This window comes from Mus caroli, unplaced genomic scaffold (genome assembly GCF_978045245.1).
Source record: "Mus caroli unplaced genomic scaffold, Mus_caroli_1 scaffold_8, whole genome shotgun sequence".
NCBI classification, from domain to species: domain Eukaryota; kingdom Metazoa; phylum Chordata; class Mammalia; order Rodentia; family Muridae; genus Mus; species Mus caroli.
This window is the reverse complement of record NW_028227263.1, coordinates 1327134-1353560: the sequence shown is the minus strand read 5'-3', so window position 1 is coordinate 1353560 and position 26427 is coordinate 1327134. Positions and strand designations below refer to the sequence as shown.

Here is a 26427-nt window from a genome sequence, read left to right as displayed (position 1 = left end):
CCGGCCTAGAATCTTCCTCAGGAGGCAACTCTCCAAACCATTGGTAGAACGAATCAGCCCAGCATGGCAGATCCCTTCAGCAGTGCTGGTTAGGGGAAATGCTTTAACCTGGTAGCATCTGTTTTCTAATTTAGACCCTTGAGTCTGACATGATGAAGATATTTTAGGGACAGAGACATGGCTCAGTGGATAAAGTGTCTGCTGTGCAAACTGAGGACCTGAGTTTGCATCCATTTAAAAAGCTAGGCATGGTGGTACACATCTGTGGTCCCAGTGCTAGAGGGAAAGCAGGATCACTGGGGCTTGCTGGTCATTCAGTCTAGCCATCAGTGAAATAAGGGTCAGTGAAATAAGGTGGAGAGCTAAAGGTGGGATCTATGTATGTATGTATGTATGTATGTATGTATTTATCTATCTCCCATACACGTAAACACATCTATGCACATGGACACATGTACCAACATGTACACATACACATGGACACAAACACACAGAGTTATTGAGTGGCTATCATGTCCCCACCATCCTTTTCTCCTGAATAAAGAGCCACTTCAGATTTCTGGTCACCACTGTCGTGTGAGCACAGTTACTGCCTTCAAAGATGCTGGGTGTAGCCAGGCAGCTTCCATTCCTGTTGGACAGGTTGTCTGTGGCCTCCAGGGAGAAGCTTGCTCAGTCCAAGAGACCTTGGTAGAGTCTGTCTTAGCTGTCCTCTGGGAAGCTTTCTCGCCAAGCACTACGGTGGCTTTGGCTGTAGTGGGACTCAGGCATTTTAGGTGTGTTTCCTAAATCTGCTTGAGCTGAGGAGGCCAAGAGAGCATGCTTGTATGCATGCATGTATGAGCTGAGGAGACCTCAAGAGCATGCGTGAATGAGCTACATGCAGTTTTCTAGCACCGGGTGGCCATGGCAACTTGAGAAGGTGCTGAAATCAGCAGCTTAGTCATTGGGGAGAAGGGCAGGCTGAAGGGAAGGGCATCAGAGAAGGGGGTGTTCGTGGGGCCTTTTACTATGGTTTATGCAAAGACACACATAGGGCCAGACTTGGAGTCTGGTCCTTAGAAAGCATTTAGGGAAATTTCCAGTGAACCAAGACAGATGGAGAATCTGACCCTGAGTTCACAGGATGTTTCACCAGTGTTCCAACTGTGACAGCGTGGGTGCTATCCCAGAGCACCTTGGACAGGTGGTATAAACAATAGGAATCTATTGTCTCACATCCTAGAGGGTGGAGGTGGGAGGAGACAGAGATGTTCAGGGCAGGCTCCTCCAGAGCCTCTCTCCTTTTCTTGCAATGGAGTTTTCTAGCTGCTCTTCACAAGGTCATGCCTCTGCCTGGTATGTGACTGTGTCCAAACTCCAGCACCTGTTAGAGACCCTGTTTCAGCTAATCTTGACTGTCAACTTGATGGGATTTAGAATCAGGATAGAAACACTTGTGGGCATGTCTGTGAGGGAGCTTCTAGATTAGGTTCATTGAGGTGGAAAGATCCATGTGGGTGGCTCCATGTCCTGATCTGAGATTTTACAATGTCTAAAGAGGGAAACTTGGTCAGAGCATCCTTCCCTCAGCTTTGGGAGTATGGATACAATGTGACTGGCTACCTTACTCACACTCCTTCTGTCCTGCTTTCCCTACCATGATGGACTGCATCCTTAACTCTTATCCAAAACAAACCCTTCCTTGAGTTGCTTTTGGCAAGGAGAAAAAGAATTCACCATTATTGAATCAGGACTGACTGTACTGTATTTGATTTACTTGGGTTTTGTGGTGCTGGGACTAGAACCCAGACAGGCACTCTACCACTGAGCCTTCTTGCCTCTGTTCAAAGTCCTTTAACCATCCATCGAAAGAGGTTTATACAAGTCATATGACCAGGCCCAGGGAGTAGGACTCCCACAAATGAATCTGAAAAGGCACACCATTCAGCCTATTCACTCCATAGACCACTGGACGTCAGCTTATGGGACTCCTAAGATTTTAGAGTTGATCTCCAAAACTTTTAGCTGCCTGGCAGTTTTTGTCTGTGTCTTGAATGATGTCCTGGATGAGTGAGCAGGTGGGATAGTGTACTCACCTGTGCAGCATGGGGTGGGTTTGGCGTGCTTAGGCAGCAGGGCAAATATCTCACTAGAGTCTTGCTGAGTGGGGGACATATCCTGTGTTGGTTATTTTCACCTTTGCTGGGACCAAATGCCTGATGAGAAGTATTTTAATAAAGGAAAGGTTTGCTTAGCTTTGTAAGGATGCTATCTGTCATAGCAGGGCAGGCAGTCAGCAGTGGGAGACCACATGGCAGTCCAGAACCTAAGCCCATGGATGGTTCTGCCATGGTTAGGGTGTGTCTTTCCATCTCAGTAAACCTAATCTAGGAAGTCCCTCTTACACTTGCTCAGAAGTTTGTCTCCATCAAGTTGGCCCTCAAGATGGACCATGGCACAGCCACACAGGGTTTCATTCAGCTGCACCCATGGTGTTCTGGTGGAGCAGGTAGAGCGGGCTGCTTCTCTGGAGAATTCGAGGGGCAGTGGGGTGGAGGGGTGGAGCTTTTCAACAAGGCTCCCCTGAGAAGCTGGTCCCTGAAGTTGTCTGGCCCCTGTGTCACTGACCCTTGCCTGCTCTACTCAGTTGAGTTCCCAGGGGGTTGGTGCTCTTCTTGGCAAATGTGACTTCTGTTCTCCAGGTTCCCCAGGAGGCGGCCCTATCCTGTCCTGGGACCTCGACCTGGCTTTAAAGATCTAAACAATGCCCCAAGGGCAGCTTGGGAAGGGAAGGTCTCATTGCTTTAAGGACCAACAAATTTCACACATTTTATGCACAAAGTAAACTACAAAATAAAATCTCTCACTGTGTTGGTTTGAGATCCCCTCAGGAAGGAGACCTCTGTGCATTTCAAACTAGAAATTGGTCTGTGAACCCCTGAGAGTTTTGAATTGATTCCCAAAGGCATTGCAGCCATTTCCTGGACTGTTTTATCTGTATCTTCCATTGAAGGTCAGATTTTATGCCCTAGTACAAGAATGAGTATGAAACTGTGCATCTGCCATAAGGGGTGTTAGATGTGAAATAAGCCAGTTCTAGGTTTTAGATGTTCCCAGAATGCTCTAGTAGCAAAATGCCTCTTCTTTGTGGAAATTTGCTTCTCTGTGGTGATTTTTCTGTTTCATTATTAGTAGCTGTCCAGCAGGGCTGATGCAAGAGGCCCGCACTGAGGGTTGACCTTCCTGGCCTGGGAGCCTACAGCTCTGCATGTACCCCTGTGAATAGCTGTACCGAAAGCTACTGCCCAGGGTGGCACAAAGGCACCCTTCCTCTTTGCCTCACCTTACTTGCTTTCTGTTTCTGGGCAACCTCCTTTGCAGTCTGGTCCTGAGGGGATCCAGGGACCAAAGATAGTTCCTGCTCTCCAGAATGAAGCCAGACAAAAAGCAAGGCCTCCTATTCTGTGTGAGCATGGGATAAATGACCAGTAGTCGTTTAGTGTTAAGTGTGCCCCAGGTAGCCAGCAGGATGTTCACAGAGCAACGTTGGTTTCCTGCTTACCTGAAAGTGAATGTGCCCAACTGCCCTCTGCCCTGCGCAGGAGTTAATCATTAATGGCCCCTGTCAGGTGGCCGGGTGTCTGCTGTTCCCATGGTGCTGCACCACATTCCTTATTAGGGTCATGACCCTCCAGGTCAGGTCTCTGGCACTGAGATCTCAGGACCCTCCTGCAGAGACCCTTGGAGCTGATTCTTCCTTCAATCACCCCACTTCCAGACCCAGCCTCAGGCCTCTTTGGATCTGTCTGGTGGAGCCCTTCTTAGGTACCTACCTGTTTAGGAATGTCTCCTCCAAGTCAGCAATAGGGTACATTACGAGGTGTCCTTCTAGATGAGGAGGTTACTGGTAGTGGCTTGGACTGAGGAGCCTCACCTCATTATTCTCATTATTGGTCTGTGAGCTCTGTTCTTGGAGTCAGTCTCTGGCTTTGACCTGTTATGAACACCCCCATCACCCTCCTTTATTATGGAAAGAAGACTGGGTGTTAAGCTTACCTTAGAGTTCTGGTTTACGTCCAGCCCATAGGCACATCTACATGTGACCTGAAAAAACAAAAAAACAAAAAAACAAGCCTTTAAAATGGTACATTTCCAGTATTGATACTTGTCACATGCCTGCTCACATCTGACCTAAACCATCCCCACAGGACTGGGACTCTGGGATCTGTTCCCTCTTGCTGGTGGTAGCTGGAGTTGACACTCTACTGGGGGCAGATTGTGGGCCCATGCTCTGCCCATCTCTCCCCCACTGCATCCCGCCAGCTCCATAGCCTTGCTCCTGTCTGGCTTGTGTCCACTGAATGCCCACTGTATCCCAGATGATAGATGGACAGCAGCAAATGAGACCCACTAAAGAACCAGTAGTCACAGGCATGCAGGTTCATCCGGGAGCTGTAATGATGCAGTCACTAAGAAAACTTTTGAGAGAGTTGGTCAGAGGTCAGGTTGGGAGGGAATCAGGGTTGTGGGGAGGGGTTGAGGTAGATGTGGGTGTTTGCTTCAAGCGATTGGGTGCAGTTTCAGGCAGCTGGGAGTAGAATGCACATAAGAGGGCCTTCTGGTGCGCTGCCTGCCTCTCCACGCTCCAGGGCAGGAATTCTGAGGACTGGAAAATCTCATTTGCTCCAGACTTGGACAAAGCTGGTCTGGGCTATGCAGGTGTCAATGGCAGCTGTTTCCCAAGGCCGTCAGGGAGCAGTGCTGTATGCTGCATGCTGCACGCTGCATGCTGTATGCCGTATGCTGGGGCCAAAGACAAGTGATCCCTTCATGGGGAGCCAATGGAACATCGTCTCTTCTCACTCTTCAGTGTACGCTTCTGCCTTTGACCCGTTCCTGGACTCAGGAACCCCGCAGCAGCCATTACTCATGCACCACATCTATCTATGCCAGACCTGTCTTCTTTCTCTGTCCCTGCTGGAGTGGAAAGTGGGGCAGCCTCAGGAGCGGGAACCACTGGGGCCAAACTAACATCTGTCAGTACAAAGGACTCTGTAAGATGGAACATGAAAGGCCCGACCTCCCCCAGACATGATAGTTTTCTTTTCTCAGCCCAACACAGGTTGTTTTAGAGATAGCTTGCCTACTTGCTCATCCCCAGAGAGGCCCCGGTGTCCATCCCCGCAGGTTGCGTGGCTGTGGTGAGGGACCCTTGGTGGTAGTGGCTGAGCAGGCTGGCTGCATAGTGAACTACTCAACTGCAGCCCGTGCAGGCTGGCAGAGCTGCAGCAGGGCCATGCTGCCCTCAGCCTACTGTGGTGCTATGGCACCAGTGTGTGAGCATCTTCATCCCTTTCTTGCAGGCTGCCAGCAGGTCTTGACCACCCTTAATGCTACCTCATTCACAGTGATACGGGGTCAACAATCCCATGTCCTATTGGCCTACATGCAGCTGGGACACACATGCCCTGTATGCTCTGGTGTCAAGCCTGCAGTATTGGGAAGCCCTCGCAGCTCCTGAGCCCAGCTGAGCTGTTGCTACTTCTGCTGCTGCCACAGCTGTGGTCACTACAACCACTGTCACCTCTGCTGCTGCTGTCACAGCTGAGGCTCCTGTTACTGCTGCCAGCACCACTGGCAAGATCTAGCAAGCAGCAGATTATGCACCCTCTTTGTAGCCCCCCTCCAACATCTCTTGACAGCCCCGCACAGGAGAACCCAGTGATCATGAACATTTCTGGTGTTGAGTGCAAGAGTGAGAATAGCTTGTTTATCTGCCAAGAGGTTCTGTGCACAAGTCCAGCCATTAGACAACCACTGGGCAAGTGCCTGCACTATCCTACCTCTTCCTTTATCCAAGCATTGGTTCTTGGATCATCACTGAGCCAGGCTGGGAGCCCTGTGCTGACCACTGCTCCCCTGTGCTCCAGCACAAGCTTCTGTAACGTCTGGCTAGGGTGGGTGTTTGCCCTTCCCTGCTCCCAAACACAGCAGCAGAGGCTAAAGCAGAGCCAGAAATACTAAGAGTAGAAGATGCTGGAGGCACCAGGTGGGCCACACTTGGACTTTTATGTTTACTCCCCAAAGTTAGCAAAAGATTTCCCAATTTTTTTGATTTAATAAAGAAAATTAATTAAGGGAGCTTGCCTGCATGTATGTGTGTGCACCACTTCTGTGCCTGGTATCCATAGAGAATGGAAGAGGACACTGGGTCCCCTGGAGTTAAAGCTAGATGGTTATGAGCTGCCATTTGGATTCTGGAAACTGAACATGGGCCAGGGCTCTTCACCACTGAGACATCTCTCCAACCCCTATTGATTCTTCCATTTACTGATAACCACAGCCCCAAGCAGCAAACTCCATGCCAGGGGGGGGGGCGCCCCATGTCCTCTGGGTCTGTATGGGATGGAGGGCTCCGTCCTCCTTCCATTATCCCAAACTTTGTTGGATAATGTCTCTCACTCAGTGGAAAAGCTGGTCTGTGTTCATCTAGTCTGTGAAGCTACAATTGTTTTGACATTAAAGAGTACAAGGTTTGCTCAAGGTTAATGAGGACCCATGGCTCCAACCCATGGCTGTCAACCTGCCTGCTTGTTAGGCCACCTGAGAGCATTGAAAGTGCAATAGCCGTGGTAAGGCAGTTAAATATCAGTCTCTGGCCTGGAGCTGGTGTGTTCGAAAGAACTGCACAGCCGGGATGAGAGCATCAATAGCTTCCTGAGAACCAGAGGCCTGGGTGGAAATCATGACACCGTGCATAATAATCTCATGAGTCAAGCTGTATGCCCCCCACCCTCCAAAACCCATAAATCCAAAGCACTTTGATATCCAAACCTTCCAGGCCAGAAACATAAAGATGAATGGAAAATTCCACTCCTAACCTCAGGGCCTGGGTTGTAGCTGAAACCTGGGTGCAGAGACAGTGGTGTCGCAAGCCACCAGCAGGCTACATGTGTATGACACACAAAGGAATTCATCTTCAGACCTAAGTCCCCTCCACAAGATGGTTCATTATGTATGTGCACATATTCTCAAACCGCAAGCTATCTGACATCCCTGGGGATGCAGGATCCTTATCTTGTGATACTGTCACGTCAGGTTTGAGTACAGACCCTTGTTAACTCCCACACAGGTGAATGAGGGGCTGGTGATCTGGCTCAGTGGTTAAGAGCATGCTCTTCCAGAAAACAGATTTCTGTCCCTGTTGCTCACAGCCACTTGGAACTCCAGTTCCAGGGGCTCTTATGCCCTCTTCTGGCCTCCACGGGCACCTGCACTCTTGTGGCATGTACTCACACAGGCACAAGTGATAAAGATAAGTCTAAAAAGAGGATAATGCATGCATGAACAAGTGAATGCTAAAAGTTACTTTGAAGCCAGTACCTAATCAAGATGGAGGGCTGAGTCCTTCAACCCCAAACCTTGGGTGCCTTGCTGGATCCTTGTGTGGCTGAGAAGATGCTGGTAGAAATCACGAATGTGTTCAGCTAGTGAATACAGGAAGGCTCACTAGCCCTGAGATAGCAGATTAATTAATTAGTTACTTTTGAGACACAATCTCACTATGTAGACCAGGATACCTGAAAGTTCCAGAGATCCATCTGCCTCTACTTCCCAAGTGCTAAAATTAAAAGTATGCTCTGCCATGCCTGCCCTGCCCTGAGGTACCACATAGAGTGATCTTTTACTTAACAAAACTTCCTGCCTGTAAGGGGGCTCATTGCTGGGGCTGTGCCTGCAGGTGGGGCTGGACAAGAAGAAACAGTGCCAGGTCCATTGGGGAGATCCTACTGAAGAACCTCATGGGGAGGAGTGTGATCAGGTGACCTGGGATTTCTGAGCGTCTCTGAGGACCTGTGGGGCTTCTGGGCTCCAGGAAGAGGGGCCACTAGCTTCTACCCTTTGATGTCCTAGGTCGGGGATGGATCCCTTACAATTGTGATAAAGCCAGATATCTGGGGGTTTGTTATGATATCTCTGGATCAGAAGGCGTTTCTTTTCATTCTTAATTGTGTGTGTGTGTGTGTGTGTGTGATAGTGACTTAAATTATCATCTTGATACACTCTAAAGTCACCTGGGAAGAGAGTCTCTAACTCTGGCCCATGCCCAAGGCTATGGGGACAGCAAACTGGTGCAGTTATCCCAGGACACCTGATGGTGAGGGCTAATGGCCGTGGTGTGCACAGAGGTGATAAAGGGTGGCGCTAGGTGTACCTTGTCGATTCTGCCTCTTCTATAGGGCAGCTGCAACTTAGTGCTGTTTCAAAGTAGCCAAATGGGCCAGGATTGGGTCTGGTGTAGCTGTAGCCTGAGGCCTTGTAGGCTAACATTGAGGTATGTCCACATGGAGACAACCATGTTTTTCTGAAACTTACAGCCAGATTAGGGACTTGGGAGTGAGAAAGGAGCCTGGGTACCCTTATCTCCACAGGTACAATCTTGGCACATATGTAGCGTTTGAATCAGATAGTGCTTGTCCTCCTGAGCCTTGTGGAGGATGCAGAGTGGTGGTCATGTTAGAGAAGAGGACCCCCGAGGAGCACCCCAACTCAGGAAGGGTGGCTGGGTGATTGTGCTGATACCCACTGTGGTCCCTCTGAGGAAGAAGACTACTGTGTGTCAATATGGTGTGAGGCCAGAAGGAGACTTAGCTTTGCACATGGTGGCCCAGCATACAAGGTAGGCAGAAGGTGCATCTGCTGGAGCCTGATGCTGCCTTCTCAACCTGTGCAGCCAAGTAGTGCACCATTGGAGTGTGGGGGTGTGTTTTCATTCATCAACAGACATGAATTAGCTGTGGGCAATTGGTTTAGATTCCCATGTACTAGCATTCTCAACAGCCACGGTATGAGTGAGTAACTGGCAGTGAGCTTACCTTGTGTTATGAAGAGCCTTGTTAGGTATTTGTTGTCATCCCTCCTCCCTTTCTCTTACTATTTTTTTTATCCATTTAAGTCACTCAAACAGCTACACACTCACTTACCCCAGCCATTCATATATTCATCCATGTACACAACAATCCTCCTACCCACCCACCCACCTATCTACCTGGCCTTTATCATCCATCCTCACATCTATCCATTCATTATCTATTCATCCTCCCACCCATCTCTCCTCACAGCATCCATCCATCTGTTTATCCATCCATCCACCTATGTCCATCCCTCATCTGTCCATCCACCCATCTGTTCATCCACCCCCCACATCCATCCATCCATGTCTATCCCTCCATCCATCCATCCATCTATCTGTCCATCCACCCCCCACATCCATCCATCCATCCATCCATCCATCCATCCATCCATCCATCCATGTCCATCCCTCCATCAGTCCATCCCTCCATCTGTCCATCCACCCATCTGTCTATCACCCCACATTCATCCATCTGTCTACCCATCCATCCACCCATGTCCATCCATCCATCCATCCATCCATCCATCCATCCATCCATCTGTCCATTCACTCACCCACCCATTAACTCGATCATCTTCTCATTCATATTTACCTCTCACCCATGCACATATTCACTCAGGCAGCAATTCATGTCTCATCCAACCATCTCTCCATCCACCTACCGGACCCACATATCCCTCCATCTGCCATCCATCTATCACCCTTCACTCCTTCCATAAGGAGGGAAACCCCTTTATTGGTATTCTAGAGTCTCTGCTTTGTGGCTCTGTGAGTTCAGAGACAAAAGGCAGATCCACCAAAGAAAAGCAGGTTGATACCACAGGCAGCCCACACCTCCCTCCCCTTCCTGGGCTAAGCCTCTGGGAAGAATAACTCAAAGGCTTGTTTAGAGCTCTGGCATGGGGTAGCATCTCTGCAGGAGAACAATGAAGATGAGAGAAGACTTGATCTCAGGTGACAGTCTGCTGGATGGGCAGCACAGGGAGGCAGTGCTGGAGAGAGGCCACTCGGTCCAGCCTGTCATGTGGGTTCCCCTGGGCTGACTGTCCTCTAGATGATGAGTATCAAAGTTGTTTCTAGAAGTAGACCTTTGTCCTCCCTGGCAGCCAGAGGGGAGCAACTTTGTAAAGTGAGGCTCTACTCTTAGGCCAGCCAGGAGACAGGAGTGTCCTTGCCTCTGCTTCTGCTTAGTGGCTCCCAGCATAAAATATTCTCTATGCACGAAAGTAACCTGAAATGTATGTGTGTGCCTGTGTGCATGTGTGTGTATGTGTGCCTGTGTGCATGTATATGTATGTGTGTGAGGGGGTTGGAGGTAACATTCCTTCTGTCCCTCTCTCCCTTTCTCCATCCCTCTTTCTTGCTTCCTTCTTCCATTAACTATTTCCCACCCAGAGACAGTAAACTACAACTCTCAGCACCGACAACCCCCCCATCCCTCACAAGTGCTTCCAGCTTTACCAGAGCTTAACACTCCTCCTCTTACTCTGGCCTTTCCAGCAAGCACATAGCCCTGTGGGGCTCAGCATTCCTAACTCTACCTTCCTGAGAGGTGCCTTCTTCGTTGATGCCTCCCTGCTGTGATGCCCCTTGAATCTGTCTGGAAGGACTGTCCCTGTCCCACAGCTTTCCAACCATAGAACTAGGAGAATCTTCCTCAGGTTTCTTCCTCTGCTTGGAGTCATGTTTGGGATCCTCCATACAAAGCTCAGGTTTATATTTGTTCATAGCCCACAGATAGAGGAGACCATAGCTTGGCAGTGCCTGAGTGACGTAGGCCTAGGGTACCTGAGACCACTTGGCCATCACCTTCTTGACACAATTTCTATTCAGGTGGAATTGCTAGTATGGTGTGGCACACTTCCTGCCAGGTCCTCAGAAACCTCAGTTTAAGCATCTATTCAGCCCTTTCTGGACTCCTAGCAGGGTGGGGGTCGTGTTGGGGGTGGGGGAGTCACCTCTGCAGTTGCCCATCGCTGGATGACTTTCCTGGGTTCTCTTGGTATTTTGCTTTTATTCCTCTCTCTGGTAGCCCAGGATGGCCTTAAACTCATTTTTTTAAGGTTGACTGAACTTATAACCCTCTTATCTCCACCTCCTAAATGCTACCATTACAGGTGTGTGCTGCCACAACTGGCCATGTTTGTCTTCCAGGTGCTCCCTGAAGACCCTGCTCTGAGGTAGCCACCAGCAACCTGCTGGGAGCTTTTGTGCTGGAGCCTTCCCTACATTGGCTCTAAGAAAGGTGCTTCCCCAGCTTCTACATCTGGGGACCCTTGCCTCTCCTGACTTCAGCTTGCTCAAGACTTGGGTCTCTGTTCTGCTCTTAGACCTGGAGATGATCGGCTCTCCTCGTCTTTCTGTACTATTTTTACTCTGTGCTGCTAGCCACTCTGTGTTTGAAGTAGGGGGTTATTACAGCATAGCTCTCCGCCTTCTGACCCCGTGCCTGCGTTCTTTCCTCTCCTGCTGCCACTCTAGCCTCAAAGAAAAAAAACAAAGGTAGCTGTTCTTCCTATGTGGGCAGTTCCAAACTGCCAATGCAGCCATCCGGTAAATTCCTATAGTCGTGGCCATTGCTGCAGTCAGCTGGGACTCCTTCAGGGCCGCTTTGCCACAGTGTGAGGGACATTCCTGGCCCTCTTCCTACCTGCTGCCTCTGTCCAGGATCAAGGAAGCAGGGTGTGTGTGGGGGGGTGCCCAGTTCTTCCCACCTTTAGGGATCTGACATGCAAACATGTGGATGCTGTGAACTGGCAGTCACGTTGGCAGACTCAGGAACAAGTCTCCATGTGCTCCTGGCTTCTCGCTGATATTCATATTTATTTATTCTCCTTTCTCCTTCCTTCACAGAGATCCAGGCACCATGCCACGCAGCCCCACATCCAGTGAGGACGAGATGGCCCAGAGTTTCTCTGACTATTCTGTGGGCTCGGAGTCAGACAGCTCCAAAGAAGAGACCATCTATGACACGATCCGGGCCACCACAGAGAAGCCAGGTGGGGTGAAGATGGAGGAGCTCCAGGGTAACACCCTGGTGATTCGAGTGGTCATCCAGGATCTGCAGCAGACGGTGAGTGAGCTCCTGCATACAGCATGTGCTTCTACACCTGATCAGATCTGTGTCTAGAAGCACTGACTGTGGCTGTGGGTGGCTCTGGTCCACCCTGAGCCTACAGGCTGGTGCTCCAGACTCAGGGCTCCTGGGTAGCACCCTGACATTTCTTGCCCCTAGCATCTCCTTTCTATTGCAGCCTACAATATTCATTGAGCATTCTCCATTCATTCCACATTGCTATAGTAAAACCTTGTGGCAGGGGAATGTATAAACTAAAGAGGTTTGTTCGGGCTCATTGGTTCTACAGGGCCAAGGTCGAAGGCTGTCTATCCTCGGTGGTGGCCTTCTTCTTAGCAGAGTTCCAAGGTGAGCCAGGATGTCACAGGCAAAAAGTGAGGGGTTGTGTGCATGCCTCTGTCTGATATTTCTCCTTATTCTCCTGTAGCTACCAGGATTTGAGAGTTGGATTCCCCACTTGACTTCACCTAATTTTAACTGCTCCTTGTTGGGTTCAGTTTCCACCCATTTCATACTTCATGATCGAGATTAGATTTGAAGCCTAGAACCCTAGAGAAATACCCAACCCACGTCCAGGCCATAGTAAGCACCTTCTGCTGGGTCAGGCCTCCATGCCTTGGGACCCAGAGCAAAGGACCCACAGGAGCCTTTCCTGGTCTTACAGATGAAGTTCAATGGTGAACACATCCACCAGTAGGCAGTGTCTATGATACCTAAGCAGGGAAGGAAGCCCACTGCCCCTGCCTCCTCTCATCTGCTTACAGCTCAAGTAGACAGCCTGTTTTTGCCCACTTCTGGAGGAAGGGATTCTGGTTTGAGTGTACCTTGGTTCCCCACATGGCTCTGGTCACTCACTACCTGGTTGTCCCTGAACCCTGGGCCCAGTATCATTTCCTGGGATGTCCCTGAAGTCCCCAGGCCACAGCTTGCCCATGCTGATCACCCTGCTCTGTCCTTGTGGAGGGGCTCTTCCCCATGGATGTTGGCTTCTGCTGTTTGTGTTAGCGAGGGTGGGGGGCGGGGGTGCAGAGGCAATCTGGATGTGATAGATGGCCATGGTTGCTGTGTTCAAGCGTCACTTCCCAGGAGGTTCCCGGACTGGTGTTCTGCCATTCCTCTCAGCTTTTCTCCTTCCTTGTTCTTTAACTCCTTGGGGCTTTTCTGATGAAAGTGGAAGCTCAAAGCAGAGATAGGCCTGACCTCTTCTGTCCCCATGAGGGACAGTTGTGAATTACTGGTGCATGGCTGGTCTCGGGTATCAGGCTCTGGTTTCTCTGGGGCATTGCACTGGGTCATGGCAGGGCCTTTTGAGAATCTGCTCCACCTCTGATGTCTGTGACAAGAGACCATGCCAGTTAATGACAGGCCAGGAGGAAGTGTGAGGGATGTGCTCTTGAGACAACAGGATGAAGAAGGTGGAGTGGGATGATAGTGGGGTGACAGGGTGAGAGGTGAGTGTGTTAATCAGGTGGAGGGATGAGGGAGGTGAGGGATTGGGTAGTGAGGTAATCAAGTGGTGTTGGGGGATGGGATAGAGGGGTAATGGGATGGTAGAGTGGTGAGGTGAGGAATAGAAGTAGTGGGTGATGGGGTGAGGGAGGTGGCAGGGATAGGGAGGTGGGGGAGATGACAGGAAGAGGCAGGTGAGGCAGGGTAGCATCTCTCTAAGCTCCCATTACCCCCAACTCTTGAAAGCAAGCTCTGGAGAGGGCTGCGTGGGTGCAGATCTCTCTCTCTCTCTCTCTCTCTCTCTCTCTCTCTCTCTCTCACACACACACACACACACACACACACACACTCACACACGTACACTCATGCACTATTCATTAATGAACATCCCTGACATTATTCATTTGCGTTTAAAAGGAGGAAAAGGCAGTGAGGAAACAATGAGCATTCATATTTTTTTGTTATTGCTCCAAGAAAGATGGTTTCCAAGGACATATTAATCCCATGAAGAGGGCTAGATTTTCTGGTTCCTGTTAGGCCTTCGCCCTCTGGCTGCACTTTTCCCGGGTCACTTTTGGAGGAATGGATCAGGTTGCTAAAGTGAGCTGCCTTTCCAACTCCCAGGCTCTTGGAACAGGCTCTCATATGTGCAGTCACCTGGGGATTCAGACTCCTTCACTTGGTACCCAGGCCTGTCCCAGGGTCTGGAGTCCTCCACATCCTCCTATGTATCTGTCCTAAAGGTGAGGGATGGAAAGGGTGACCTGGGGAGTATCTCACTTCCCTGTCTTCCCCAGCTTCCTTAAGGGGGGTCGCTTAATTACAGGTGACCTTGGAAGTTTTGGTGAGCAGCAACTAGCTATTTGTACTTCCCTCTCTCCACCCCCACCCCTATCCTAATCTTCCCTCTTCCATTGGTAAGGACTCTATGCAGACTTTGCTTGTCTTACTTAATGCTCATCCCAGCCTGCACCCAGTACCCCAGAGTCACCCTGCCTCTGTTCCTACCTGGACGCTATTTGCAAGGGTAGAGACCTCTGTAGTAGCCTTTTCTTTCCCAGGTCCCGCTTTTATTTGCCCCTGCACTGGGCAGAGCTTCCCGATGACTGTGAACATGCTGCTGATCCTCACTGCGTGTGGTTTCTTCTCTATAAAGATACCACAGTTCCTGTTGAGGCTGAATTGTGGATGCTGAGCTCAGGGCCAGTGGCACTGGAAGCCACACCCATGGGCCTTTGTGTCTTCCTAAGGAGCAGCTCAACCTTCCTCCAGTCCTTGCTTATAGCATGGTGTGTGTATATGTGTGTGTGTGTGTGTGTGTGTGTGTAACAACTCAGATAAATTTTCTTGCTTTGTTCATATCTGTAAATGAAAGTATTTAGGTATTTAAATTTAGCTTGTTCCTATGCAGGGATCCTACAAACACTGAGAAGGGTGACTGCATTTTAAAATGTTCCTTTATCACCTTTGGCTCAGACATGCATTTTCCTCTCTATCATAGTTTGGGGCCGAAACTGTTGCTCCTGAATCAGCCACTAGACTATAACTGCTTTTGTTGTTACTGTTAGAGTTAGGGTCTACAGTTTCATGTAGCCCAGGCTGGCCTCAACAAATTCATTAAATAGATGAGGATGACCTTGAACTCCTGATCTTCCGGCCTCGAAATCCTAAATGCTGAGATTACAGGCATGCACAGCCATGCCATATATATATATATATATATATATATATATATATATATATGTCACTCTCTTCAGACACACCAGAAGAGGGCATCAGATCCCATTACAGATGACTGTGAGCCACCATGTGGTTGCTGGGAATTGAACTCAGGATCTCTAGAAGAGCAGTCAGTGCTCTTAACCACTGAGACATTTCTCTAACATACCTGGTGTTTGTTTGTTTGTTTGTTTGTTTGGTGAGACAGGATTTCTCTGTGTTCCCTGGCTGTCCTGGAACTTGCTGTGTAAATCAAACTGGCCTCAGATTCAGATCCATCTGCTTCAGCCTCCTGAGTGCTGGGATTAAAGGCATGTGCCACCACAATCCTGCATGTTTTATGTGATGCTGTGAGCAGAACTCAGGCATGTGCTGGTCCCTAGCTCCTAGTGTGTGTGTGTGTGTGTGTGTGTGTGAGAGAGAGAGAGAGAGAGAGAGAGAGAGAGAGAGAGAGACAGAGAGAGACAGAGAGAGACAGAGAGAGACAGAGAGAGACAGAGAGAGACAGAGAGAGACAGAGCGGGAGTGAGTGCATGCTGAGGCAGGTGCCTGTGGAGGTTAGAAGTGGGCAACCTTGGAGCTGGATTTGCATGCAGTTGTAAGCTGTCTGACTTGGGAGCTGGGAACTGAATTCAGGTTTTCTTCAAGAACAGTATAATCTCTCTAGCCCTGAAAGGGGTTATTGTTGGTCCTTCCTGGAAGTGTGGCCTGAGAGTTTGCCTGTTGTTCTTGCTAGGTAGTTTCCTGGTATTCTGTGGCATTTCCCATGTTGTTCTCCTGGCTCCTGTCTATCAGGGAAACCAGGTAATGTCACTCTGGGAGTTTCTGCTCCGTGTCTGCATCTCAGTCCCTCTCTGTTGAGTTCTCCAGTGTCTTTGTATTAGGCATTTGGCTGGAGCTGTTTGTCCCCAGGATTCTCTGATCTGGAGTACGATCTGTTTTCATAGCTTCGTACTCTCTGCTTCTGACAAGTATTCTCTGGAGCTGTTGTTTGGGATATGTTCTGATGTCTGATTATTTCCCTCCTGAGTATAATGTTTCTTAAGACAGTCCTTCCTCTGAGGGGCCAGTTTTCACTGAGAGCAGAGCGGCTCTCTCCCCACCATTCTCTTCTCTGCCTTTATTGTTGCCTAAGCCGTCCATCCCTGCCCAGCCCACTCCAGCCTTCCTTCTGTGGGCCTAGAGCACAAGAGTGAGCCCTCTTAGCTCTCTTGAGAAGTTAGATATATCAGTCTGCCAGCCTGCCTGCCTGCCTGCCTGCCTGTCTGTCTGGGGTGTGTGTGTGTGTGTGTGTGTGTGTGTGTGTGTGTGTGTGTGTGTGTGAATCTTTCTAGAGGGCTGGGCAGTTATCTCTTTATCTTTTTTCTTCCAAACGTTATCTTAAGTGCTTTTCCTTGGGAAGTCCCCTGAACAGAGATTAAGTGTCTTCATCACCGATGGGCCCCCTCTGCCCCCATCACTCAGTGGAGAGCACCGCCTAAAGGGTCTCCCAACAGCTGGTTCCATAACCTTATCTCTCACCCAAGGAGGGGGAGAGAGCGGCAATGAGAGGGAAGAGGCACTCCTCCTACCACAGCCTTCTGTATCTCACAGATCATTGGATCGGGTCGGTTCTGACCATGTGTAATGCCTGAGTCCTCCTTGGGATTTTTCTAGGCTGGCTTTTGTATTTTACATCATTTAGTTTGACTTACTTGATTCCCAGAGACTGTCTCCCTCAGTGTTGGTCTCCAAAGTAGAGAGCCCATGCCCCACCATCCATTTGAGCTATCCTTCCATTACAGTGTTTTATCTGGTTAATCTTTATTTCCCAGAACTGCCTATTGGCGTAGGTGCACATGCTACAGACTGTAAGAGCACTCTAGGGTGACAGACCTAGAACCTGAACATCAAAGCTGGGAGGGCAGAGGGAGTGGTGAGGGTTTTGCTGCTGGGAGCAGGTACAGACCATAGTACACTTCTTCTCTGCTGGGGTCTATCCTCAGGATGGGTGGGACTCACTGCCCCCAGGCAGGATGCAGCCTTGCCTCGAGCTGATCCTGACTCAACACATCCCTGTGGGTGTGTCCCATGCAGGAGGAATCCCAGTGTGACATAATTATACCAAAAGGTGTTAAATGGTTTCCTGAATGTTGACCTCATGACCGACACCATATTAAGGTCTTGAATGTGTTCTGTGGAGTCTTTGTAACAACCTTGACCTTGGTAGTGGGTCTGAGCATCTTTGTTGAAGGCTAACACACCTATGGAGAGGACCAGAATCTTAGGTGTTCAAATAGAACCTTGGTGATGCACAGCTGGGAGGAGACAGAACCATACAGCAGCCTGGTCACCAGGGAGGCTCAGCATGTGCTGAAGGTTTTAGTAAGGCTCTTTGATAACACATGAAGTGCGTTTGCTTGTGACATTTTCGTACATACATGCAATTAAACTTTGTTCTTGGTCATCTTCTTCCCCACTGTCCTTCCCTGCCCCCTCCATCTCCCTTGTCACCTCCATGTGCCCCTCCCCCTCTCCCCCCCACTGTCCTTCCCTGCCCCTTTCCCTCTCCCTCCACCAATACTCACTCCTTCCCTGCTCCCTCCCTCCCCCCTACCCCTGCCTTCTCCCCTCCCCCCTCTACCTCCCCTCACTGTTCTTACCTGCCCCCTCTACCTCTCCCCACTGTCCTTCCTTGTCCCTTTCCCTCCCTCCTCTACCTGCCTTCTCCCCTCCCCCCTCTACCTCCCCTCACTCTCCTTCCCTGTCCCCACTCTACCTTCCCCTCAACTGCCCTTCCCTGTCAGTCTACCTCTTTGTTGGTCTGCTTCCTCCTCCCAAATAGCCTGTCTTCTCCCTTCTCACAGTGCCCTTCCTACTCCCCCCTCACTACCACACATTTAAATCCAGGTTGTTCATATGAGAGCAAACATGCAATATTTGTCTCTTTGAGTCTGGCTTATTTTGCTTAATAATACAGCCTCCAGTTTCATTCATTTTCCTGCAAATGTCACGACTTTATTCCTTATGGCTATTTAAGATTCCATTGCAGGCATACACTGTATTTTCTCTATTCATGCATCAGACATCTGTGTGAGCTGCTGTGAATAGTGTACCAGCAAACACCCCATTTTGTAGAAGGAACATGGAGGATCAGAAGGGAGCCGGTGAGAGACAGAGCAGATGGTCTAAGGTCTGAAAACCCGCTGAGCAAAAGGCCCATGATGTGCCCACTGACTGCCAGGTACCCAGGCCTAGTTTATACATGCAACTGGTATTCAGTGTGGGAAGGTGTCTACTGAGCAGCTTGTGTGGCAAACAGTCCTGGGACCACAGTCTAGTCCTGCTGCATGTGTGTGTGTGTGTGTGTGTGTGTGTGCATGTGCATGCACGCCTACCGAGGGAGGTCTATTGAGTCATACCAGCTGCCATAGTGTTCCTTAGCATCCAGGATGGGTTAGGTGACTAAGGAGGGTTCACAGGACTCTGAGGAGAAGCCTAGTGTGGTATAGCATGAGCAACCACAGAACTGACATCTGGCAAGCCCAAGCTCCATGTTCCCTGCCTGCTTTGGACAGTTCCTGGCTGGTCACCTTTACTGTGGTACAGGCCCATTTCTCCCACAGGTCCTGCGTCTGCTTGTTTGCACTAGGTTACTGGACATGCTGGGAAAGGCTGCCCTGGTCACCTAGTACTGAAGACCAGAGGGCAATCGCACTTTGTAACCGGAAGGGCTCTCTCAGGAGCGTAATCTGTTCTGGAACTTTCTAAAGACCATTTCACTTCATTCTGTTTAAGACAAACAAAGCCACTGGAGGCAGAGACAGGCAATCCCACGGGTATGAGTTGTCAGCAACAGAGCGGACATTGTTCCCGCATGCTGTCCCTTGCGGGCTAAATCCTCTTTCTAGCTGGGGACATGACACAGTTCCTGGAATCCTGCCCGGAGGAGCTGAGTGGAGCTGCCAGCCAGCTTGCCCCAGGGGCCCCCAGTGTCTACACACTGGGTGGCGGTGCCTGGAGAAGCTGTGGGGCTGTCCTTCACTGTCCCATGAGGCGCAACCCTGCTGTCTTCTGCTGCCTGCTATTTCTGAGCTCACAACTCCTGTGAGCCTAGGCCAGGAAAGCCTTGGGCAGTACTGACAAGGCACCCTTGGAGCCCTGGCTGAGCAGGGGCTGGGTGGTGGTTTTAGAGGACTGGGAAGGGTTGATAAAGGGTGCCAGAAGCAAGTTGAAGCACATTTCTGCATCATTCCGAATGTGGTATACAACTGGCAGTGGCCATTCAATGTGGCCTTTTAAAAAGTGGCATGTGACCAAATCAGTACCAAGCAAAGTGGGCTCTTCTGTTATATTTTTGGAGAACAGTGAATGAGGGAGTGGGTACAGCGCTGGTTGTGGCCGAGCTGCACAGCAGCAATGATCGAACCCACATTTATCCCCAGGAGATGGCAGAGGAGTACTGCGGAGTGGGGTGGGAGGAGGTGGCAGAGGAGTACTGCGGAGTGGGGGGAGGGGCTTTCGAGGGTTCCCAGCAGCAGCCCCTCAACCTCCAGTCAGGCTTGGCACCAGGAGCTCAGCCAAAGCTATCAGTCCAAGCCCCATCCCCTCCACTCCACCTCCCTGGCTCATCTCCTGGCAGCCGCTACAGGGAAACAAGGCTGGCCCCTTTTTCCTTAATTAGTACTTCCATTTATGACATAGATGTATCTTCCTATGGGTTATTTCATTTAGCAAAAAGCTTTTCATCTACCACCCTGACCCCCTTAAAGACAATTTATTGCCGTTCATCCTTCCTCTCTCTGTGTTTGACTCTCTCTCCCTCTCTCGCTCATGTACCTCCCAGAAGCCACTGCTCCAGATCTGGCACTCCTAGAAGTCATTTCCTCTCCATGTCACTATCCCTGCCTCCCCCATCAGCAACCATCCATCACCTGCGTCTGAATGGTCTACCTAATTTTCCTGGCTCAGAAGCACTCTTGACCATTACATTTGTCATTGAGATGGAACTGCAGCTCTGGGCACAGTGTGGTCATCTCCCTCTTGTGCTTTTGGTCATGGGCAGGTGACTGTCCAGCTGGCCTTACATGTATGAAATGTTCTGTGCTTTTGAGTACCAGGGGAACAAAGACACTTGAACCCATGTTCCTGTCCAGTAGCTGAGAAGGAGGGACCATAGTGACCATCCATGCTAAGAGAGTGCAGGAAGGCTGGCATGCAACATATCACCCTGACCAGCTGTTTGGTGTTCTTGGCACCATGGGAGGAGAGAATGTGATATGTCTTCCACAGCTCATGGTGTCTATGTTTTTAGAAAGCAGATATAGTTGGTGAAGGTTTTTAGGCATGGTGGCACCTTCATTCCACATCACGAAGATTCGTTCTGGATTCTTTAATATGCACTGCCTAGAGGATGCTGGCTCCATATGGTTCACCTGCCATCTTGTTCCCAACAGCATCATCTCACTAGTCACTAAATTTTAGACTAATGATTAAGTAAGTGTCTTAGCCAAGTCACTAACAGACCTCCAGCAGAGGGCTAGGTCTCCAGTGCCTTGCTCCCTAGTCAAAGCCCCACATCTAGCTTAGATCTCAGCTTGCAGCTAGCTCACACCTTGTAGCTCTCAGCTCACCATTCCCAGTCTCTGATTCCTGCCAGAGGCTCCTGTCTGCAGAATTCTTTTCCCTGGAATCTCAGCTCCCCCCTGTGCATGTCATTATCTTATCTTCCCTCCCCAGCTCAGGGACAGCTGGCTCCTTATACTATCCATCCAGCAGGTATCCCAGTTTCTGCTTGTAACCCTGGGCTCACCATCACCACATCCCTAACATAACGACTTCTGTCAACTGTGAGCTCGCTCCTCTTGGACCCTCTGTGGAAGCCCAGAGGCCTCTGACTGAGTCTGGGTGCAGCCTAGAACATAGTTCTTCCCTTCCCCCACGCCTGGCCCAGCTCTGAGCATCTTCCTCAGCTAGGTTTACTTTTAAAAAGTAGTGCCCTCTCTTCTAAACAGTCAAAAGAGCTTTATTGATTTGTAGGTTTTTATAGATCCCAGACTCTGTTTGTTTTAAGCATTCGGGTCAACAATTTCTAGTGAACTTAGCAAGCTGTTTGCCCACTGACTTCATCCAGGTTTGACACACTCCAACACCCCGGAAAGATCCCTCATGCCCACTGCCAGCCTGACAAATGTGCTTCTACCCTCTGTCTCTGTTTTTCTTGTTCTGGACATTTCCAAGTAGATCAAGCCACAAGTCAGTAGCTTCAGTGACTGGCATCTCACTCAGCATCATGGTGGTCACTGCCTTATTTGGCTCTTATAGGACTTCTAGCTACCCCAAAGAGAGCTCAGACACTGCTCTATCCAACAGGAGCTCCGCCTGACTTTCTCAGGCCTTTGGCCGTCTTGGAGTTGTGATTTCTCTCACAGCAGAATGTATGGCCATAGGGGAGGACTGAGACATGGCCAGGGCATGGTGGTTTTGGTGGCCGAGTGAGTTCTGTTCAGAGCATGTGATTTCACTGAATTTGTGCATATGGCCTTGGCTGCTCTGGCTGGAGGAAGGCTGGAAAGAGGGAGACTCCTGGGGAGAAGGAGAAACAGCAGGGTAGGGAGCCAGGTACAGAACTGGCAGGGAGAGGAGGGACTGCATAAGTCCCTGGTGACAGGGCCAAGGACAAGAATGATAAGATCAGAGCCACAGGCTCTTACAGAGTCTTGGGTGGAGGGGAGGAGTTTACAGAGCCCTTAACAGTGACCTGTCAATCAATTTGAAATAGAGTGCCCATGTCATGGATGTTTCTGAGACTAAGACCATTTTCTTTCTTTTTCTTTCTCATTTTGTATTTGTGTGGTATACATGTGTGTATATGCATGTTTGCATGTATGTGTGAGTTGGTGTGCTTATGTGTGTGGCAGCTGGAATACATGTGTGTATATGCATGTTTGCATATGTGCGTGAGTTGGTATGCTTGTGTGGCTTGTGGGTGTGGTGGCCGGAGGTGAATGTAGAGACTCATCCTTGATTGTGGCTTTCCCACCTTGTCAGTTGAGGCAGGGTCTCTCAATCAAACCCAGAGCTCATCTGTCCTATGGCTAGGCTTGCTAGTAGCAGCTTGCTCTGGGGATCCTTTTTCTGAGGATGGATTACGGGGTTCTGGGGATCTGAACTCTTGGCCTCATGCTAGCACAGCAAGTCTTTAGCTGCCGAATCATTTCCTCAGCCTCCATTTTCTTTCTTTAAAACAAAAACAAAAACAAAACCTCATCGTAATTCATATAACCGCACTGTTCACTCATGGACAGTGAGTGCTTCAGTGAACCTTAGGGTATTCACAGGTGGGGGGCACAGCCCCCCAGTCATCGAGTTCTCTAGTCCCTGGAGGGATTCATGCACTGACTAGCCAACTGTCCTCTCATGGATCTTTCTGGCTCTCCCTGTTCTGCACTCAAATGGTAAGTGCGCTCACAGGGATATGGTCTGAGGGATGGAGACGCCGCTCCTTAGAGTCCTGTCTCTCCTATGGGAGACATATCTGTCACCTCATATCTATGCACACACCAACACTCGCAAATCCACTGGGGTCCTGGTTGTTTCTTGTTTTTGAATTTTTTCACATCGTATCTTTCTATGTAGATCAGATTGACCCTTGAGCTTCTGGCAATTCCCCTGCCTCAGCCTCGTCAGTGCTAGGATTGAAGGGGTAAAGCAGCCATACTGACTGACTTCTTAAACATCATAAGACAGTCTCCCTGATCAAGTCAGAAGTGCAGAACTCCTATGTCAAAAGGTTCTTCTGAGCCTAGGGCTGACTTCATTTGGCTCATCTCTCTCAGAATGAACTATCCTTGTATGGTTTGAAAATAAGACTTTATTTGTAGGTGCGTATGTGAGCCATGGCTCATGTGTGGAAGTCAGAGAACAACTCATGGGAGTTAGTTCTCTCTTCTACTATGTAGGTTACAGGGATTGAACTTGGGTCATCAGGCTTGGAAACTCAGCCCTACTCACTGCTCCAGAATGGACTCTCTTTTCTACTTGCTCAGTGCTCACCCAAAGGAGGTTTGTTCAGGACTAAAGGCCTGGCTAGAGATTACCAGACTGTGAGTTTGATTGGGCCCATTTTCTGCTCTGATAGAAAAGCCACCCAACAGGACTGACATGTTGCTTTATCTCCATTGCCAACCTGACTGGCTTTGGAATCACCTGGGAGACCCACCTCCCAGTGTCTGTGAGGGCATTCTAGAGGCTCAACTGGGGTGGGAAGACCCACCCTGGATTCAGGCAGACCTATTCCATAGGCTGGAATCCTGGACTGAATAAAAAGGAGAGAGTGGGCTCTCTTTTACTTCCCTCTGTCTCTGCTTCCTGACTGTGGATGTAAGTCCTGCCGCCATGCCTTCTCCGCCATGGTGGCCTGTGCCTTCATACCGCGAGCCAGATAAACTCTCCCTTCCTTGAGTTGCTTTTGTCTCATCAATGAGGAAAGTCACAAATACAGCTGTATAGTAAATGATATCGATAATGGTCCTCGTTCAGAGGCTTGGAGTTCAAAGAACCAGTGGTCATAACTACTACCTATCCATCTAGCCAGGCTTCGGGAGGCTGAGTAGACCTGAGGGCCTCAAAAGTATATTTTATTTCTCATTTAGGGAAAATGTCAAGAATAATAAATATCATACAAGCTCCAGGGTGTCTATTACACAGATCTATGACCACAATCTTCAACTTTTTAGTGATAAGATTAAGCCTCACTGGTATAGTCAGCCTTTGTTGTCCTCATTTCCAGTCTCTTCCCCTCAGGGATAAAGCAAACACTGTCATGAATTCAGAATCAAATTCTCTCTCTCTCTCTCTCTCTCTCTCTCTCTCTCTCTCTCTCTCTCTCTCTCCCTCCCTCCCTCTCTCTCTCTCTCCCTCCCCCTCTCTTTCTCTCTCTCTCAACAGCTTTGATATATATCCCAGACTAGCCATAAACTCATGATCCTTCCTTCTGTCTCAGTCCCCAAAGTGCTGAGATCACAGGACGATGTCACCATGTTCTCTTACATGTCCTCTTACAATCCATTGCCCACATACCTATCTACCCACCAACTCAGTCATCCAGCTTTTATATTCCTGCCCATCCATTCTTCTACCCACTCACTCATTCCCTCCTTCAAGCAAACCTTCAAGCATCTGTCTGTCCATCTATGCTTTTGCAATATAGGAACCGGTGCTTAGGATTTTGTGTTTACTCTGAGTGACGACGACCCAGTGTGCTTTATAGTGCATAGCTGGATTGCTGTTGGAGAGATTGAAAGCGAAGAGTCTGGTTTTCTTTGTGGTTTCATTGAGTCATCATGAGAACCCAAGGAAACTCCCATCCCTGTCTTCTCTGCAATGCTACCATGATATCCTGCTTCCCTGTGCTTCAGCCGAGAAATTCCACTTTGAAGCTTTCATCAAGAATTTTGTGCATCATAAGTTGCTTGAAAGAGAGCAAAGGCCTGGGGCCTTTCCATGCAGGAAACCAAGGAAAGGCAACCTTCATCCTGCCGGTATTAATCCTCTCATGGCTTAATTGACAGCTGGAGAGGGACTTGGCATTTATATCTAACACTTTCAAACAACTAAAACTGGCCAAGCCACATCTCTTCTCTGTGTTAGGATCCTGGGCCGTCCCTTCCTCTGTTGAATACCGAGATGGAGTTTTATATGCAAGGTCAGGTGATCTAGCTCGAAGGGATCTCTGAGCCCAGACATAATCAGATAGCAATAGTTTGCTTTTCTGCTTAAGCTTCATGGTTAATTCCCACTTAATTCTCTTTGAGAAGATAACTTCTGGGGTTAGAAGCCTTGGTTTGGAATTACCAAAATTCTATATAGAAACTCAGTAAAATCCCACATTGAGGTGTAATGCTGGGGTGCAGAGGTCAGGCTAGCAAAGAGCATGTAGCACCTTTCTGCTGGTGATCCATGATAAGACACCAGGAAGGTGTCCCCTCATTCATGTTAAACACAAGGGCAGGACTGTCTTCTAACATCTTTGCTCTGAGTATGTTTGTTATGCAAAAGTGCGGTCAAGAAACTGCTGAAGTGACCACTCCATTAGGGGGAAGGTTTTTAGTATGAACAAGAGAGGGAAACTATCCAGAGGTCTCTGGATGAGTTCAGAGCAAAGAACAGAGAGCAGACAGGACATGTCCAGGGCCAGGGAAGCAGGAGAGACTAGTGGAGATAGCACGAGACAGAGACAAACAAGAATTCAAGAAAATATTAGGTGATAGAGTAGTATTGATATCAAGGAAGCAAGAGGACAGCAGGTGAGAGGACAGTAGGAACAGCTGGGTTATAAGGAGCAGCTAGGGGAGAGAAGCCTGTGAGCTGGAGGGGATTTAGAGGGAGGATCGGAGAGGAGAAGGGCTGGAGTGGAGGCTCTGAAATGTACTTGTGAATGGGCACTGGCAGCCAGTATGGGCTTTGATATGCTACCACAGGAGCATATCAATTGAGAGCCCTGTCCCTTCTGCCAGAGGTAAGGGAGATAGCTGCTTTTAGGGACAGAAAACACATTTCACAGATTTCCGAGGAATGCTGTCTTTTATCTAACAGCCAGAAATCCGTCTATAGTCTAGCTGGAGCTCATTCCTGGATATGTGGACTGCTTGCGACCTAAGAGTGTTATCAGAAATTTCACGTTGCCAGATTTGACTGGGGAAGTTGGGGGAAGGGGGTCCCGCGGGGTTCTTAGTCATGTTAATCAAAGAATTTAAGAACAGACTCAGAAAGAAAAAAAGACTGGAGGTAGATCTTATTAGTATCTATAAGAAAAAACCCCAGGGCAGGCAAGCTGTAAATCTGGGTACTTGCCAGGAGGGAGAAATGGAGAAGAGGAAGGCAGTTTGTGCTGTTTGTAAGCAGACATGTGTAGGAAAAGCAGCTATGTGGTAGCAAGGAAGCTATTGTTCTTCTCCCAACAGTAGAACCAGTCAGCCAATCAAAGCTCATTTTCCCTGATAAAGAGATGGGAGGAATAATTGTCCTTAGAATGTGATAATGTGATTTTTTTTTCCCTCCCAGAATCCCTGTTCTCTGTGCTGATCTTAGGTTCTCTTAGGTTCTTTGATTAACATGACTAAGAACCCTTCAGGGGGACACCCCCTCCCCCAACTTCCCCAGTTAAATCTGGCAACCTGAAATTTCTGATAACACTCTTAAGAGGTCTCAGGCAGTCCACATATCCAGGAATGAGCTCAGAAAAACCAAAGTAAAAAGGCCAAGGATCCTGGAGACAGCTCATTGAGGCTCTGGCCATAGTCCAAAA

General features: G+C 49.2%; 1 protein-coding gene across 3 annotated transcripts in view; it reads left to right on the top strand.

Moving 5' to 3' along the window:
* Shank2 (SH3 and multiple ankyrin repeat domains 2) overlaps positions 1–26427 on the top strand; it is a 453640-nt gene that overhangs the window by 41533 nt on the left and 385680 nt on the right. For all 3 annotated transcript variants that reach the window (XM_085841131.1, XM_085841128.1, XM_085841127.1), the window contains exon 3: positions 11750–11969. In XM_085841131.1, coding sequence (XP_085697257.1) covers positions 11763–11969 — 207 coding nt within the window. In that variant the 5' untranslated portion in view covers positions 11750–11762. The remainder of the gene's footprint in view (positions 1–11749; positions 11970–26427) is intronic.